Raw genomic sequence first — 20015 nt, 5'->3', positions numbered from 1 at the left:
TATATATATATATATATATATATATATTACCTACTGGCGGTCGCCAGTAGGTAGTTATAGTTAGGATCGTTTTCTATAGGAAATCCGCAACATTCTATTAGGAATAACTTTGGCGCCAAATGAGGGATCTGCCTGTAATTTTCCTTAACTTTGCCTCGCTGCGCCCGGCTCCTTCCCTGAAAGTTTCGGGGGGATCCGTCAAGCGGGGGCCGAGATAAAAGGGGGGTCCCAAAACGTGTTTTCCCCATGTTAATTTCCATAGGGCGGTTGGACTCACTTTTAGCCCGAACGGCTGAATGGATTTCCACCAAACTTGGCAAAATTGTAGGGACTGGTACCCCGATGTGCCTTTGCTATGTCTCAAGATATATGCTCCAGTGGTTTTTACGAAAATTAACTTTGAAAAAATATATATTGGGCTACATTGGGCTATATATATGTTAGAGCCCAAATGTAGCCCAATGTAGCCCAAAGATGGCCACCAGAGACAAAAAAAAAACAAATGTAGCCCAAATATCAGCCAGATGTAGCCCAACTATAGCCCAATGACAGAATGTCCCAGAGTGTTCTAAAGAACAACTAGAGCGCTAACAGTCTTACTTATGACAAAAGTATGGCACACCTGAAGTCATCTTGATTGGAATAAAGTTTTAACACTTAAAATATTTAATTTGCAAAGGAACAAAATGAGGGGGTTCTTTTTGCCATAGAAATTATGATTAGTGCTGAAGAACGAAAAATTAGGGCACATTTTGAGTGACTTCTCAAATCCTCTTATATTTCATTAAAAAAATTCTGATATGCAGTCTCCCAAGATGGCCACCAGAGACAAAAGAGCCCAAATGTAGCCCAAATATCAGCCAGATGTAGCCCAACTATAGCCCAATGACAGAATGTCCCAGAGTGTTCTAAAGAACAACTAGAACGCTAACAGTCTTACTTATGACAAAAGTATGGCACACCTGAAGTCATCTTGATTGGAATAAAGTGGTAAAACTTAATACATTTAATTTGAAAAGGAACAAAATGAGGGGTTTCATTTTGCCATAGAAATGTTATATATATCAGTTCGCCAAATCCTCTGAAGAGAAGGCGGGAGCCTTCGAAACGCGTCAGGAATTCCACGGCGAAATGGGATTGAATCACTTTCTCTTGAGCTCCTCAGCTATTCAAGCACGCTGTGGCAAGAAAGGCGAGTTCAAGTTTCTCCCCGCGAGTGTGGCCGTGTCTTTACACGCGAGCGCACATATGTGGATGGAACCATCACCATCCTTTTACCGCACCCGCCAGAAGAGTGCAGCAGCGCCATGATGGAAACGAGCGAGCAGAGCCCCTGCATACACGCTGAGCACCGCCAAGCAGCCTCAGGGTAGGAGCCGACCAGGGCAAGCATCCAGCTTGCTAGTATGACGGGCATATATCCGTCTGCTACTCCGCTATCGTGAGGTCGCCTGGTTGGCGAGGGGAGACCACTCCGCCTTGATCCACACATGGGGCGCCAAGACTAAACAGGACTACCAGTCCCATCAGGCACTGGGACATTTGGACTGCCCATCAGGGGCGTGCCATGATCATTATCAGGGCTGGTACCTGCATTCCCATCATCAGTTCGCCAAATCCTCTGAAGAGAAGGCGGGAGCCTTCGAAACGCGTCAGGAATTCCACGGCGAAATGGGATTGAATCACTTTCTCTTGAGCTCCTCAGCTATTCAAGCACGCTGTGGCAAGAAAGGCGAGTTCAAGTTTCTCCCCGCGAGTGTGGCCGTGTCTTTACACGCGAGCGCACATATATATATATATATATATATATATATATATGTATATATATATATATTTTCACTGAAAAAACCATAGGTTTCACACCAGTTATAGTTAGGAATTAGCATTTAAAAAACCTATTAAATTCACTGAAAAAACCATAGGTTTCACACCAGTTATAGTTAGGTGGAAATTTTACTCGCATAAAACCATTGAAATTCCCACGTTATAGTTAGTTGGACTCACTATAACTTGCGCGTGCAATGCACTGCTGATGACGTCACATATTACATCACTCATGACATGGTCAGTGACATCACTCATGACATCACTGATGACATTATCCAGTGAATGTGTATCTTTTTGAAAAAAAATATTTTTTTATATATGTATATCTTAAGGTTGATGGAAGAATAAATGGGTAAATAAATGTCTAAATGGATGTTTTTTTTGTGTAAAATTGATTGGTTAACTGACTTATTAAATGTATCTTAGTGAATACATATATTAGCGAGTAATGTTTAAATATTTAAATATCTGTATCTGTGTCTCACTTTGTGTATAAGTGGCTGCATGGGTTGGTGAGTAGCTACATGAGTGTGTATATGGGTTATTAGTTTTTTTTTGAGTATCAGTATCAGTGTCTGTATGGTTCGGTGGGGGATATTACTTAGAGCACAGATGCATGAATGAGTGACTCACTATTTGTATGTATTTTGAAGACAGCATGTGTGCAAGACTGTATGGGTGGATGGTTGTGTGTATGGGTGGGTTAGTGAGTATGTGTTTTTATAATTGATTGTTTAAGAGAGTAAATATGTTTCCGTTTCTGTAGAAGTATGTGTAGTGGTGTGTATATAGCAGTATAATCAAGTAAATGGTTTTTTGATAGTTTATTTGCATGTGTGAATTTGTGTGTGAGTAACTATATGGATGAGTATTAGTGTGTAACAGGATGTATAGGTGTATGAGTACATATGATGAGTAAGTACATGCATGAGTGACTATATAGAACTGTTGGTGAATGAGTGGATGTGTATGTAGATGTTGGAATTTCCTAATAAGTTGTTGTAATTGGTATTGGTTTCTCCTTTTTTAAGAAAATGTTAGTTTCTATTTTTGAATGTGTGTGTCAAAGGTTATTTTATGCTGATAGGAGGTCTGCCACTTTGTCACAAGGATGTTGTCATCAGTGATGTCATTTGAGATGTCATCAGTGATGTCATGAGTGATGTCACTGACCATGTCCTGAGTGATGCAATATGTGACGTCATCAGCAGTGCATTGCACGCGCAAGTTATAGTGAGTCCAACTAACTATAACGTGGGAATTTCAATGGTTTTATGCGAGTAAAATTTCCACCTAACTATAACTGGTGTTCAAGCCATCCCACAAGGGAAAAACCTTGCTGCACTACAATGCCCAGAAGGCTCTGCAATGAGCCCCACCCACTTGAACAGGCAATTGGAACTTAAATTGTGCGCAAGATACTTGGCTTTTGACTCCTGCTGCTTGAAGCCACTGATGAAAGGATTGCTATATCCTGAAACGCGTCTGGCTATTCACATGCAATTTGTTGAAGACTATTCCTGTCTTATCGTCTGCTGGCATGAGGTGAATAAAATTACCTGTGTGATTTGACCTTCCTGTGGCTTATTTCCGAGGGCCGACCTGCGTGTTTTTGATAAATAACGGCTGTTGCCCAGCCGTGGAAGACAGCCCAGCGCTGAAGGCGTGCCCATGCAGGTTTGGACTTTATGCCTGCAACTTTGGGAGGAAGGCGAGTGCAGCGCCATTACAGGGTGACGCTGCGCTGTAGACACGGAATTCACCTCAGCAAAGCGGGGCAGATGCAAGATGGGACTAAGCTTCGCTCCACTTGGATGTTATTTGAGCTAATCTAGAGGGGAATTCAAGCCATCCCACAAGGGAAAAACCTTGCTGCACTACAATGCCCAGAAGGCTCTGCAATGAGCCCCACCCACTTGAACAGGCAATTGGAACTTAAATTGTGCGCAAGATACTTGGCTTTTGACTCCTGCTGCTTGAAGCCACTGATGAAAGGATTGCTATATCCTGAAACGCGTCTGGCTATTCACATGCAATTTGTTGAAGACTATTCCTGTCTTATCGTCTGCTGGCATGAGGTGAATAAAATTACCTGTGTGATTTGACCTTCCTGTGGCTTATTTCCGAGGGCCGACCTGCGTGTTTTTGATAAATAACGGCTGTTGCCCAGCCGTGGAAGACAGCCCAGCGCTGAAGGCGTGCCCATGCAGGTTTGGACTTTATGCCTGCAACTTTGGGAGGAAGGCGAGTGCAGCGCCATTACAGGGTGACGCTGCGCTGTAGACACGGAATTCACCTCAGCAAAGCGGGGCAGATGCAAGATGGGACTAAGCTTCGCTCCACTTGGATGTTATTTGAGCTAATCTAGAGGGGAATTCAAGCCATCCCACAAGGGAAAAACCTTGCTGCACTACAATGCCCAGAAGGCTCTGCAATGAGCCCCACCCACTTGAACAGGCAATTGGAACTTAAATTGTGCGCAAGATACTTGGCTTTTGACTCCTGCTGCTTGAAGCCACTGATGAAAGGATTGCTATATCCTGAAACGCGTCTGGCTATTCACATGCAATTTGTTGAAGACTATTCCTGTCTTATCGTCTGCTGGCATGAGGTGAATAAAATTACCTGTGTGATTTGACCTTCCTGTGGCTTATTTCCGAGGGCCGACCTGCGTGTTTTTGATAAATAACGGCTGTTGCCCAGCCGTGGAAGACAGCCCAGCGCTGAAGGCGTGCCCATGCAGGTTTGGACTTTATGCCTGCAACTTTGGGAGGAAGGCGAGTGCAGCGCCATTACAGGGTGACGCTGCGCTGTAGACACGGAATTCACCTCAGCAAAGCGGGGCAGATGCAAGATGGGACTAAGCTTCGCTCCACTTGGATGTTATTTGAGCTAATCTAGAGGGGAATTCAAGCCATCCCACAAGGGAAAAACCTTGCTGCACTACAATGCCCAGAAGGCTCTGCAATGAGCCCCACCCACTTGAACAGGCAATTGGAACTTAAATTGTGCGCAAGATACTTGGCTTTTGACTCCTGCTGCTTGAAGCCACTGATGAAAGGATTGCTATATCCTGAAACGCGTCTGGCTATTCACATGCAATTTGTTGAAGACTATTCCTGTCTTATCGTCTGCTGGCATGAGGTGAATAAAATTACCTGTGTGATTTGACCTTCCTGTGGCTTATTTCCGAGGGCCGACCTGCGTGTTTTTGATAAATAACGGCTGTTGCCCAGCCGTGGAAGACAGCCCAGCGCTGAAGGCGTGCCCATGCAGGTTTGGACTTTATGCCTGCAACTTTGGGAGGAAGGCGAGTGCAGCGCCATTACAGGGTGACGCTGCGCTGTAGACACGGAATTCACCTCAACAAAGCGGGGCAGATGCAAGATGGGACTAAGCTTCGCTCCACTTGGATGTTATTTGAGCTAATCTAGAGGGGAATTCAAGCCATCCCACAAGGGAAAAACATTGCTGCACTACAATGCCCAGAAGGCTCTGCAATGAGCCCCACCCACTTGAACAGGCAATTGGAACTTAAATTGTGCGCAAGATACTTGGCTTTTGACTCCTGCTGCTTGAAGCCACTGATGAAAGGATTGCTATATCCTGAAACGCGTCTGGCTATTCACATGCAATTTGTTGAAGACTATTCCTGTCTTATCGTCTGCTGGCATGAGGTGAATAAAATTACCTGTGTGATTTGACCTTCCTGTGGCTTATTTCCGAGGGCCGACCTGCGTGTTTTTGATATATATATGGCAACAGCATTCTACATGCGGCCAGCTCGCACCCAGCACATTTGATCTCCAGCATTCCCTATGGGGAAATGTTGCGATTGAGACGAATTTGCAGCAATCCCCGAGATCTGGAACATGCGCAAAAAGAAAGCGAAGCTCGCTTTCTTGAAAGGGGTTATTCAATCCAAGTAATTAGGAGTGCCATTCAAAAATCAATGGTCCTATCGAGGGATGAACTCTTGGTCAAGAAATCTGAACACCAAATAACATCTGTTGAGAGCTCTCAAGGTGAGAAGAAACCAGGGGCAAACTGTTTTAGAATAATAACTGGCTTTAATAAACAGCACAAACAGATTCGTAAAATATGTGACAAACACTGGCCTATCGTTACCAAGGATAACGTTATAGGCAAAGACCTCCCCAAAAGAGTATCACTCACTTTCAGTAAAGCGCCATCTATGCGCGACCATATAATGGTAACCAATTCAGAGCCTTATGCAAAATCCCCATGGTGACAGGAAAATAACGGTTTTTACAAGTGCAAAACTTGCAAAGCCTGCCAACACGGAATTAACACCAGGAGTTACAGAGACGGTTTCACTGATACACAGCACACAATAAACCAAGTGCTAACATGCAAATCAGAATTTGCAGTGTATATTTTACAGTGTCCCTGTGAAAAGAAGTACGTAGGCAGCACCAAGCATGCTGTGCACAGGAGAATCCTCCAGCACCTTCGCGCTATTAGCAATGGGGACAATACCTATCCGGTGGCTCGCCACTTTAGGGAATGTCACCAGAGCGACAACACCAATCTTAAATATTGGGTGATTGATGCGATTATTAACAGCAGAAGGGGAGGTGACAGGGAAACCAAGTTAAGGAGGCTGGAAACCAAGTACATTCTATTACTTAACACTAAGGCCCCAATAGGCCTCAACATCACGGAGGACCTCTATACTTGCTTGCCCTGAATCTCATACTATTCATGTCTCCTCTACATGGGAGTCATGCGCGAGATGAACCCGGCTGGGAGAGTCTTGTGCAGGCACCATGAATTGGCTGCGACAAAATAGATTTTCCTAAACATGATCGACTTTAGCTGCTGCTTTCTGATGAGCCACTAACAATGATTATAAGAATCCACTATGCACTTGTTAACATTGTTTAGTTTATTTTTTTGGTTTTAGTAATCACTATATTTTTTCTTTAGTAGCATGCACTGTGTTCATATTGCTTTTTTAAATAATCTACAAGTAGTAGAACTACGATCAGAACATGAAGGTTGAATCTGACTTTGAAATATAGCACTAGATTAATAACCAATATGAGTTGAAAAGGTATAATGACAGTAGGTTTTGACAAAGTCTGACTACAGAATATGGGGGTTAGAGTTCCATTAGTAATATTGGTCCTTAGGAAGAGAACAATTAGCGTATTTTGCACATATTTATTGTAGATGGGTTATTGACATTCGCTTCATTTTGCACATTTCATGATATTTGCACATGTTATTAGAATAGTCAATAATGTATATATATAATGAACTATGCACTTGCACTTTATTTCTTGTATTCTTCCTATTACCCTCATATTTACAACCATAAGCAGACTTGTCATCTCTATGTATTTTACAGTGATTATTGTTGCCATTAAGGATTCGCTCATATGAATATGTGCACATATATCTATGACGTTGGTATCTACTTAAAGTATTTGACTGTTATGTAATGTATTTTATAAAAGTTAAATGCTACCATTTAGTAGCTGGAAGTATATCTTCAATGTCTATGCTAAGAATATTCACAGGTGATACTCATTATTTATCGTCACTAGCACTTTAAAAGGGCTGTCCCACTATCAAAACGTTGTCATGTGAACAAGGCTCCGTTGAGCCGAAACGTCTTTGACAGTACCTCTGCAATAAAAGGAAAAGCAGGAGCCCATTTGGTCCGTGTCCGAGTTTCTTTTGTTGGCTGGCGAGAGTCGTTGCAGCGCAATTTGAAAGCGGCATTTCTGATATATATATATATATATATATCTCTGACGATTCCTCAATCACCTCCACATTCGGTTACAAGGAAAATGGCACACCAGGTAGGTTCAAGCACAATTAATCTTTAATGTGCACTCTCCAAACAAAGACGACGCGTTTCGGCGTGAAGCCTTTATCAAGTGGCCACCATTTTGACACAGTGTGTTTTTAAGTACTTCCTCCAAACGGTAAACACAATAGAAATGGAAAAAATACGATTGTTTTTGTCCATATCGATCTAAATATACATCCTATTGTTTTACATCATTGCCTGGTGTCAATCTAAATTATTCAAGGAGGAAAATAATTCATTACACTGTTTCGCACAATTCATTTGGTTAATACATGTTAACATAGAGTTTAGGGAGTTCCAGAACGTATTAATGAGGGCTAGGGTTTCTGGGTAATGTAGTTTTCATAGCAAAAATTCTCATTCCACAACTTTCCGGGGATTAACCATTCGGTACTTCATTTGTATACTGCAAACACACCAATATGATGTATCACTATAGTACAAGGCTTCAACCAATCGATATATTAGGAGTATCATAACATCCACATAATCGCAACAATTTATTATCAATGTTATCTATAATTTTGTCTGTCGTTTGAGGCATAACTCATGCAGTACACTGCCGAATGGTGTCTCACAACCCATAATTAGAGAGGATTTAGCAGAATTCCGCTACCCAGTACCCAAGTTGGTATTTCACATATCTTGTCAGGGGCTCCCTTTTCCCAGTTTAACAGAAAACATAATTATGTGCTTCTAATGAGGTGGCCCTTCGTTATGCGAGTGCATACAGTATTGTGGTGAGTGAGTGAGTGAGGGAAATAAAGTGCAATAGTGCCTATTATTTCATCTCCGTGATGAAAAATGTGCAAAATTAATATGATGTAATGACAGTGAAATAAGTGTGTCCCCCATCCGGGGGTACACCGGGTATAATATAGTGTAAGGTATCAGGATATCACTGAAGAACACACTTGCCCTTCTTGTATCAACACAATTATATAAATAAGGCATATCCATGCATAAATTCATTGTCCTGCATAATCCTTACTATTCATTTCCCAAGTGTATTACTAAAAAAGTGTGTGATTAAAACATATTCAAGCACATTTGCTGAATCCTTACTTCTCACAGTCCCAGACAGTCATACTGAGTTATCCCTTCTTCATGTACCAATATGTGAGGACAATTCTTCTCCGCAGTTCAGGCCCCTCGGGATTTTGCTATCTATGTCTATGATGTGTTTAGACTCGAGGACTCTTAGACGTGTCTCACGATCACCACCCCGTATATGTTTCGGGACCCTATCTATCCCGCAAAAGATCAGACTCGCATTATTACTGTTATGCTTCTCCGCATAATGTCGAGCCATGGGATAGTTATGATCCCTATTGGTGATGGCGCGGAGGTGCTGCAAAATTCATACCTTCAGTTGATGTTTTGAGCTGCCTACATACTGATGACTGGCACCACCATCACCATTTGTTGGAAATAAATTTTTCGAAATGAAGTCTGGCTTGCGGTAATTATTAAGGAGTCTGTGTACTTGTTTGCTGGCTGACGGCTGCCGCCGGCAACGCGTTGGATTTCATATATATATATATATATCAGCTCCAATCGTCCCTCTCTTCAGAAACGATAACGCACTCACAGGGGTTATGTTTTAGAGCAGTTATTTATTCGGCTTTAAGACAAGAAAAACAATATATATATATATTATTATTGTTATTATTATTATTAAACACACGGACCTGACTGCATGCAATTACTCCAGCAAACATGCAGGAACGGACCACCACGCAGGAAAGAGTTTCTTCAGTGCTTTATTTCCCAAACTGCAACATGACGCATTTCGACCGGGTTTCCCCTTGATCATATCCTCTGGTTCTAACATGGTCAGCCCCATGACCCCTTCTTCACTCTCCAGGTTAAGATCCTTTGCATTTGTAGTACATGGGGGTCATGCTTGGAGCAAGCTTCTCCATAAGAGTCATCAGGAGAATCCCCATTACCCATTCCTTCATACTCTGGTAAATTTTCTCTGGTGGGAATAATATCACAATTTCGTTGGTAAACATTTTGCTGGCACTGTTGGGTTGTGGTGCCTCTTGGCTGGAGGTTATTGGGTACAGGATATGGGACTTGGTCAGAAAAGGCTCCTTGAGCATATCAAAGGCATTAGAGTGCATCTTATTCTTATTCTTGCCCTTGGTTCTAGTAGGATTAGAAACAGCCTTGTTTCACCATGGTTCAAAGGTCCTGGGAACCTGTAAATCCTATTCCTCCCAAGCAAGGGGTTCTTGTTCTGGATGGCCAGCTACCAATAACATATCTGTCTTAGCAGGGGTTTAAGGCTTCATTTACTGCTCTTTAGACCAAGGAATCTAATGCCTCAGCAAACGCTTCCTCATGTGAAAACAAACATCTGTGTTCCCTCTTAATCACAGAAGTTTCCATGAGTCTGTGCCATCAAACTAAATAGCACAGAAAACCCATTAACTGAGGCCTCGCTGGGGAAATGTTCTCTTTTGTTTCCTACGATACCTCTTCCAGAACATTCTGGGGTCTTTCTGGATCTGGTTCGCTGGTATTTGGGTTTTTCCTTCTGTTCTTCCAGGAACCTCCAATACTCCTCTTTCGTGCTTCAACTTGAGATGGAAAAATCTTGGTTTGCACAGCATGCACTTGACCCCTTTGGCATTAGATTTTTGTCTCCTGGGGGATGTTTGAAAAGCTTTCACACAATGGGGTCTGTTAACAATGTTTCTCTCTCTGTCGCTTCTCCACTGCATATGATACTCTTTTCCTAAGCTGATGAAGCTCCTTATCAGCTGTGTCAGCCAATGTTCAGTTTTTACAGCCACATTGCTTGTCTTTGTGAACTTCACTGGTGTCCTGATTTTCCCAAAATGGTGGATATGCCTATTGCTGCAATGGAACAGATATTTTTTGATGTGTAAAGAATATATGACGCATCAGTCAATAAAAACCCCACAATGATTTTTAATGCCAAAAAGTATGTCCTCTTTGTTCCAACTATACAAGCCTTGGTAGAAGTCTTAAAAGGCTTGCCGAGTCTGTGGTCTTGATCCTGAGTTTAAGGTCACAGTATGTTTTAAAATAGTTTCAGTTCCCCAACAACTCATCCTTTCAAACACAATTTGAGCCAAGCCCACTTCTAAACCACAAATTTAATTTAGAAATAATGTATTTTTTTATATTGTAAACTGCACCCGAATGTGTCTATAGTTTGTGAACTTAAATTCAAGTCCCCTTACTCGATACACCCAAATGGCAAGTGTAGTTCGCAGACTTAGGACATAGTCTACAAATTATAGCAAGGATCCAGCCTGCGGGTACGTGTGAATCAAAAGGGCAACTTATTCAAAAGTGTTAACTCTTTTAAACTACCGAGCACCTTTATTACTCACTTGTATCTCCGAAACTTTTGAACAAATTTAGAATAAATCAACAAAAGCACGCTTTCTAAGTTCTACTTTTATGCCACGTGTGACCTAAAACTGGTGAGCACTTTTTCCTGTAGGTGCAAGCAAAATTTTCCATAGGAGCTAAAATGAGAAACACATAATTAAAAAAAATATTAATAAACCCCTTTTTTTATCACTTTCCCCCATGCACAGACTGCAAGGAAATTGGCTTGCTGACTCTGCTTTTAAGCTAGTTGCAAAATTTGGCGCCGATCCATCTATGGGAGCCAAATCTATAGGCAGATCAAAAAATGTGGTAGAGAGAATCTATAACAGGATCTGATGACATCATAAACCAAGTGGTTAAAACTGAGTGGTTTGCAAGTGTCTCCAGAACTATGATATGGAAATATAGGGCCCGTTATGTATTATAGCCTTATAGCCTCCCTAGCAGGCTATTAAAGGCCCGCTCCGCATTAAAGCCCAAGCCGAAGGCGAGGGACTTTAACAAGGGATGGGACTTTAATAGCCGGTATAGCGCTGCTACGAAGGCTATTAGAACATTTTGCTACTAGAGGGCAGAATGTTCTAACAAATTAAACAAAGGCTTCCCGAAGCTCGAGGGGATTTAAATCCCCTCGGGCTCCGTGAGGCCTTTGTAACACATTGGAATGTTACTCTGCGGGCCTTTACCGGCCCATAAAAGCAGGGAGCACTCCAGAGTCTACAGTGGAGCTCCCAACATTCCAATGTTCTAATTTTATATATAACATGTTTATTATGGGGCCAGTTAGATTGAAGAAGCAGGTTTCTGCTAAGTGCAACTAACAGTGAGAACTGTTTGGAATTGACTATCTAGGCTTTGTTTACCTTACTTGAATACATTTTTTATGACACAATGCACATTCATGAAGGTTAGCAGATTTAGGCAATTCTCTAGTCACAGTGTTTACCTCATAATTCTAGATTTACTGCCCCCTACCACATAATTTGCAAAATTCTAGGCTTTCACCAAAAATATTATTTCTATCTCAAATCGATAAACATAATACTGACCAAGAGCGTGCCACATAACCTGTTTTCTTACTTAATTTAGATAACCTTATTGCAGAATGTGGTATTCCTTGTCATATAATCCTAGCAGCGCAGAAGATGTTAAAATGTGCAGGGTGGTTGGGGGCTGTCATTATGATGATGAAATTAATATTTCCCCGCGAATCCTGAAATAATTTGTACATTTCAGGCTTACCTGTGAAATATGGAGCTTTACAACACACATTAGCAACTGTGTACGCCCAGTCAGTGGCAGCTCCTCCGCGGAGGAGGGTTGTCCCACTGCAAGTTGAGCAGTGCAAAAGACAAATAAAATGATAATGACAAGAAGTTATTATAATTTAAATATTATCATTTTTCTTTGCGGGACTCCAGCCAGGTCGGGCGGGGCTGGGCTTGTCACCATCTGAGGGAGGAGGAGTAGTTTGCACTCACTCCCTAAGTGCGCATGACGGCTTGGCTGGCCCTCTGGGGCTGGCCAAACAGTCATGCACGCTTGACATGTTCTCCACTGGGCTATGTTGCACAGCCCAGTGTAGATCATACCCAGCCTCCCAGGTACTGCCTGAGTGGCCATACAGGCCGCTCAGACCAATCACGATGTTGCTCCTGCAGCGTCGTGTTTGGGTGGGAGAGTCCGGCAGCCTGGGTGCTTCTGGTGGCAGAGAGCTCGGAGGAGAGGCATGCAGCTGGGAATGTAAGTTCATTATTTTTCTTTCGTGCCCCACCACCCCTGTACATAGGCAGCCGCTACTGCATACAATACTCAAGTCTGAAAAACTGTTAAAGTATGTCTTTGAGTGTCTATTCGGCCTCACTCTTTGGTTAAACTTGAACGTTACTTGCACACTGCCTCCAGACATTTATGCCTGCAAGTTCTAACTATCTTTTAGGTCGTCTTTATAGACTGGGTAGACGTATGATAAACGATTAAACAAGCGTGGCATGTTTGTTGACCAGCACAGAACTGAAAATTCAAAAGTGACTCTTTAATATCCTGGTTACACATATCTTCATAGTTTTCCTAACAATTATTCTTGTGTATGTGCTTTTTCGCTTGAATTAGATTTTGAAAGTTGGCACAGTTTGCGCTGAACGTACAAGAGTTTATCATCAACTGAAGCACTTCAAATATAAGCTGTATAGGCAATGTATAACTCTTGCAGAGTGTGCTCAAAAGGATGACTTGCCTGTCAAAGAAACAGTGGATATGATTTTTACGAAACTGAAGACATCTTGGTTGCAGACGGTAAGTTTGTGCTTGTTTTTGTAGTGGATTTTCTTTATGAATACTTTTCTTTTTCCATGGAATGCCATCTCCCCAGTTATTGTGCTTTATTCCAGTACATTTTGTAACAAGCATTGGCAAAGCCAATCAGTCGGGCCTTGGCATGCAGGCGCAATGGTCACCTTTTGTTTACATTTTTATAGCAAGAATACGCCACAAAAATAAAAAGGTAAGACAACAGATTGTCCCGAGATGTGGCCACCATCTTCTTGCAATTAAAATGTTAATTTTAAAAGACATTGACTGAGGTGACTATTTTACTAGTGATGTTTAAAAACAACGAGCATTTCAGTTGCAATGTGCATTTTACTACATATTTTGTTAAGGGGATTTAGTAATGAGTTGTATTAGTTTCTTAAGCCATTCATGGAGAATTGTAAAATGCCTTTACAAAATATAGAATTATGATGGTTTGTATGTTCTAGCTCTAGAAGTCATGTTGTGTAATGTTGAGGGAAGTTGATGCTGTGCTTTACAGCTGCTGGTACATGTTCACCATACGTGTACAAGGTTGTTCAATAAAGTAGGAATTTGCACAGCTCACCTGTCTCTGGAGTCACTACAGGGGAGAAAGAAAATACATCATCACCTTAACATACCATTCAAATTGCAGAAAGCTACAATATCAGTTAAACATTTTTTATAAGCAACCTTAAAAAGGAGTCAGAAAATAAACCGTCCTCTAACTTCGTACCCCAAGTAAAATCAAAGTAGATAGACGGTTTTAAAATTTGATATAGAAAATGTAAATAGCTCACTTTGAAAGACTTTTCACACTGAAGAGTGTAGAGAGGCTTATGGGGTACAAAAGAGGCGTGAGACTGGGTGAGAGGTTACGTCTTGAGCGCCTTGAAACCCTCTGGGTGAGTAGTGCGCTATACACATTTTTAACTTGACTTGACTTGTATTTATTAACTACGGTAGAGCACCGGGAGAACGCCGCAGCCTCTCGCACAGCCGAGCTACCATCCACCAAAATCGCTCACAGCATTCCCTGTCACACGTGACAGGAACACTAGAGCGCTACTCTACATATCTCCCCCTTTTGCGATACTACAACACAAACAACAATACGAAGATGCTCAACAGGATTGGCAGTTCATGATGATAGGTGATTATATTTTCATGTCGTACTCACAGTACCTTTTGGGCCGTATAACAGCTCTACCTGTGCGGGGGTGTTTTACCGGGGTGCATGTCCAGGTGTCTCTGCTTCCACTTGGTGGGGCATCATTGGGTGTCCCCTGTGTTTGACCCCCAGTGTCCATACCACTTGCTTCTTGGTTCTCCAGCTGTGCTTGTCGCCCTGTGTCTACTGGGTTGTTCTGCGTTATGGTGGTGTTCATTCCTTCTGCGTTGGTACTCATTGCGTCACCACTTCGTTCTCCTGCGTCCATCGTGTGTTCTTCCTCCTCCATGTTCCAGTGGTCGTTCCTTTCTGGTTGCTTTACTCCCGTCTTGGCCCACTTCAACACATTGTTGCATCTGGACATCCTGTCTTGAGACCATACCTTTCGATCACTTAACAAGGCGGATCTCGTGCAGACTTCTTGTACTTGCAGAGGCTTACTAAACTTGCTATCGCCCTTTCTTCGCAACTGAGCAAGCTTCACTCTGGCCCATTCCCCTCTTTCCAGTGACGTGTCTTTGACATTGTGCCGCCTGTTGTAGTGGTCCGTGTAGATCTTTTGCGCTTTCTCTAGGTTGCTGCGCACCACTGCCAGAGTCCATTTGCTTTGTATTGTCCGTTGTTTCCACACCACATTGTCTCTGGTGAACGGGTCACGGCCTCTCAATATCTTGAACGGGCTATATCCTGTCTTGGTGGGAGCACAGATCCCATGATGACCCGGTTGAATCTTTCTGCTAGGCCGTTCCCAGCAGGATGGTATACCGGGGTGTGTTTTATTTGAATACCATTCCGGTCCATGAATGTGTTCCATTTGTCGGACGTAAATTGAGGTCCATTGTCACATGTTATGAGTCTTGGGATTCCTTCCCTCAGAAATGTGGCGGTGAGGAACTCAACTACAGTGTCAGTGTCCACAGTCTCACATATCTTGATTTCCGGCCACTTGGAATACCGGTCCATGAGCACAATGACATACTTGGGTATGCTCTGCGTGTCAAAGACAGGGCCCAGGATGTCCACTGACAATTCGTCCCATGGGTTGACTGGATTAGTGAACTTCCCTAAAGGTGGTCGCAGCATGCTGTGTGTCTTGTCTGCGTTGCAGCACTGTTCATACTCTCTGTCCAGTGCAGGCCACCAGTAGGCTTGTTTGACTCTGCTTAGTTTTTACTATTCCCAAATGTCCTTTATGTAGAATCGTGAGTAGACGCCTTACCAGTTGGTGTGGAGGGACTACTTTGTCTCCTCGTAGTAAGAATACATCTTGGTCCCCTACTGATAGCTCTTCTCGGACTTTGTAGAATTTCCGATATTCTGCATCCAGGTGCTTCTTCTCTGGCCATCCTGGGATTATGAACCGTTTGACTGCTGTGAGGCTTGTGTTGTTTTCGTATGCCGTTCTCCACTCTTGCGCACTTATGACTGCCTCCTGGTCCTCCGCGAATGCTATGGTGTGGTCATCTTCCTGAGTTTGTTGAGGTGCATCATCCATCACGGCTGCTCTGCTGAGGTAGTCAGCGACTTTGTTCTTTGCGCCCGGGATGTATTCCACATCGTACACATAGTCCAATAACTTGAGTGTCAGTTTCGCTATGCGAGGAGTGATATTTGCATGTCCGGTAGATGTGAGGACCTAAACTAACAACTTGTGGTCCGTCCTGAGCAGGAATCTGGAGCCCCAAAGGAATTGGTGAAATCTTTCCATTGCCCAGATCGCCACTAGCATCTCTTTCTCCACCACACTGAACTTTTCTTCATTCGGGGATAGGAACCGAGATGCGAAGCTGATAGTTGACAATACACCCTCCGCAGACCTATGCATAAGCACTGCTCCCAACCCTCTGTCACTGGCATCGGTGGTGAGGACTATTGATGCTCGTTGGTCAAATCCATGTAGAGGCACAGCTCCGCAGATTGTCTCTTTGATTTGTAGAAATTCTTCTTGGGATGCCTCCGACCATGCAGAGGTGGTCTTCTCCTTTAGTAGCTGACGCATATTGTGCATTTTGGTGGTGAAATGAGGAACAAATTTGCTGTAAAATTCCGCCATTCCCAAGAAGGAACGGACGCCATCTTTGTTCCTGGGTGTCGGTGCATCCTTGATTGCCGTTCCATTCAATTGTTTTGGGGTGACTCCTTTATTGCTTATTTCGTGGCCCAAGTACGTTACTGAGGTGACTCCGAACTTGCACTTGTCCCATTCTGCAGTGAGGCCGTTCTGCTTCAGGATGCGCAGTACCACAGTTAGCTTGGTATCATGGTCTGCTTTGGTTCTCCCCATGATCAGGATGTCGTCCTGGAAATACTGCACTCCTTCCGTGTCTCTGAAAAGTTTATGCATCAACTTCTGGAACACTGCCGCGGCGGATGCCAGTCCAAACAGCATCCTCCGGAACTGGTAGCACCCAAAAGGCATGATAAACGATGTCCGCTTTCTGCACGTGGGGTGTAGCGTGATCTGGTGGTATGCTAAGGTTAGATCTATGGTGGAGAATCACTTGATGCCCTTCGTCTGTGCCAGCATCTCGTTTATCCTAGGCAGCGGGAACTTATCAACTATGATACTTTTGTTGAGCTCCTTCAAGTCGATGCACAGGCGCACTTTACCGTTGGGTTTCCTGGCTACGACCAATGGCACCAGCCACTCTGCGCTCTCGATTGGCTCTATCACTCCTTTGTCTTCCAAGCGTTGCAACTCTTGTTGCACTGCGTCTCTATAATTGAAGGGAATGTTCCGTACTTGATGGCTCACCGGTTTGGCCCCCTCCTTGAGGCATAGCTTGTGAGTAAATGTCATCAACTTGCCTATGGTGCCTCCGAATACTGTCGGAAAGGTTGATTTCCACGTGTTGGCGTCATATGTTCCTTCTGGGCTTATTACCAGGACTTGTGTCGTACCACCAGGGTTCAGTTGAATCCCTAACCCGCCTTGATCCACCCATCCTAACACTGAGGGTTCTTTCTCTGCCACGTACAGCTTCCCTTCTGCCGTGCGGCCTATGAACTCCTATAGTAGCGGACGGAAGCCCACCATGTGAATGGGTTCCCCGGTGAAGGTGACAGGATGGATGTGTGCCTATGACCTGCGCGAAGTCTCGGCCCCAAATACTGCGTTGTATGATGGTATATGGGGAACCTGAGTCAGCCACCATTGAGACTTGAATCCCTCCTATGGAAAGTTTGCATAACAGTTTACGTGTCTTTGAGCAGTCTATGCCCAAGACTTGGTCATCAATACACAGCACGCTGTCGTCTTCGCCTCCTCCTTTTTCTGTTTCTGAGTCCTGTGCCACATACTTTACTGATGTTTTCCGGGGCTTGCATCTACAAACCTCTTCGAAGTGTCCTTTGATCCTGCAGTATTGGCACCTGGCTCTGAAGGCTGGGCATCGTTTGTCATTGGCAGTGTGTGTCCTGTTGCCACACCTGTAGCAATTGTTTTTGTCCTCTCCTTGGGGTTTCGGGTTCACTGCCGTTTTGAGTGTGTATTTCTTGGGCTGTCTAGCGCTTTCTGTGAACGGTGGCTTCCACTCCTGGGGGGTGGCGTCTGTTATCTTGCTCACCGTCGCTTTATTGGCATTGTCCTTTTTGGCAGCCTCTGTATATAGCTTTGAGAGTTTCGCCTTCTTGAACGTGGCAACTATCTCTTTGAGTGGAGCATCGCCGCTGACCCTCAGCTTCTCTTGTATCGAGGTGTTCACCGTATGCATGATGATTTGGTCTCGTATAAAATCATCGTTAAGTGCTCCGAATTTGCAGGTGACTGCTAATCTCTTTAGTGCTGCCACATAGTCATCCACTGACCCCCCTGTGAGTTGTTTCTGTTGAAAGAAGTTGAATCGGTCTATTGCCGTGCATACCACCGGCTGATAATGGCTGTCCAGGTCGTCAATGGCGTGTTGGAACACGTCGACATCTTCTTGTGGTCTGGTCTTTTTGACTAAGTTCATGTATACTCTGATGCCCTCCGGACCTAAGTTGTGCAGTAGGATCTTCTTTTTCCTCTTACTCGGAAAGACTTTGTCCCCTTCATCTTCCAGCGCCGACAGGTAGCTCAGGAAGTACTGCTTTTAATCTTCCCATTTTATGGCCGGTTCCCCTGGGAAGGGAACCGGGTTTGTGAGGGAGAAGGTTTGGGCACACATGGCAGCTTGCCTTCTTGGTTGTGCTTCTTCTGACCTGGGTGGAGGACTCCCTGGTGCTCCCTGTTCGAGCTGGCCTGCAGTCTCTGCTTGGTGCATGAGTTCTTCACTCATGCGGCTTGTCCCTGGTGCGCCAGGATCAATTGTCTTCCACCAGCTTGGCTTGCTAGTGTTGCTGCTAGGGGGCTAAGTCCCTCTGGTGTGCTGCCTGGGGTGCCCGTGGGCCGGGTTTGTCAGGCTGCGCTGTACTGCTGGGCGACCTGTGTGGCCCCGTGATGCGTGGTCGTGGGGTGTGGCAGGCCTAGGACGTGGCTGGCCAGAGCATTGGTCTGCAGTGTATGCTGTGTGCACACTGGGAATGCGGGCAGGCCTGTTCGCTGGACTGTTTCTCGCCCTTAGCTGCAGGCTTTGAACTTCTCTGCTCCTTGTGTTAGCCCTCAGGATGTGGGTAGGTGCTCTTTGCTTTAGCTGCTGGCCTTGAGATTCCAAGTTCCTCGTGCTTGCCCCAGGATGTGGATGGTGCTCACACTCCGATTTTGCTGCTGGTCTTGAGTTTCCAGGCTCTTTGGGCTTGCTCTCAGGATGTGGGTGGGTGCTCGAGCTCCAAGTTATCTTTGCTGTGTCAGCCGTCTGGGTGGAGTCATTCAAGCCCCACCACCGCAACGCGCTCCAGGCGTGTGAGGACTACCCCCTCTATAAGCGCCTCTTTCCCCCTCTCCGTGACAGGGTGGTGCCGCCGCCGTCTAGGTGCAGCTGCTCTCTCCCGGGTTTATGCGTAGGACCGCCCGGCCGCACAACGGTGTCTGCGGTCACTTCACTGCCTGTTCTGCGCGGGGCTCCCGCACTTTCTAGCTGATGGGTGGCGGCTCCGCTACCGCGCTCTCCCTCCCAGGCCTGGAACCGCTGATACAGGCACACTTGTGTTGCTGGACGACAGTCGCGTGTCCGCCTCCCCAGCGTCGTGGCCAATTTGTAGAGAGGCTTATGGATTACAAAAGAGGCAGGACACGGGGTGAGAGGTCACATATTTGTTAACTAAGGGAGAGCGCCGGGAGAACGCCGCAGCCTCTCGCACAGCCGGGCTACCATCCACCATAATCGCTCCCAGTCACACGTGACAGGAACACTAGAGCACTACTCTACAAAGAGAAAATAACAAATTTTAAGACAAGGTAAACAATGTACACAAATGTTGTGGAGTACCTGAAAGTGAAGAGAGTCCACGGGTAAAGGGGGATAATGTATTGCTCCCTGCTATAAGGTTTAACAGACCAGTGGATGAAGCCTGCTGACCCAAAGCCCCCTCATGTGTTCTAAAGTGGCTGCATGTTTAGACAACAATCTCAAAGGCCAGATCTTA

General features: G+C 44.5%; 1 protein-coding gene across 2 annotated transcripts in view; it reads left to right on the top strand.

Moving 5' to 3' along the window:
• Window positions 1-20015, top strand: part of CCDC82 (coiled-coil domain containing 82) — a 170147-nt gene that overhangs the window by 142119 nt on the left and 8013 nt on the right. For both annotated transcript variants that reach the window (XM_078656991.1, XM_078656992.1), the window contains exon 7: window positions 13160-13342. In XM_078656991.1, coding sequence (XP_078513117.1) covers window positions 13160-13342 — 183 coding nt within the window. The remainder of the gene's footprint in view (window positions 1-13159; window positions 13343-20015) is intronic.

The sequence above is a fragment of the Lissotriton helveticus genome, chromosome 8, assembly GCF_964261635.1.
Source record: "Lissotriton helveticus chromosome 8, aLisHel1.1, whole genome shotgun sequence".
In the NCBI taxonomy this organism is placed as follows: domain Eukaryota; kingdom Metazoa; phylum Chordata; class Amphibia; order Caudata; family Salamandridae; genus Lissotriton; species Lissotriton helveticus.
The sequence above is the reverse complement of the archived record's forward strand: the minus strand, read 5'-3'. Positions and strand labels throughout refer to the sequence as shown.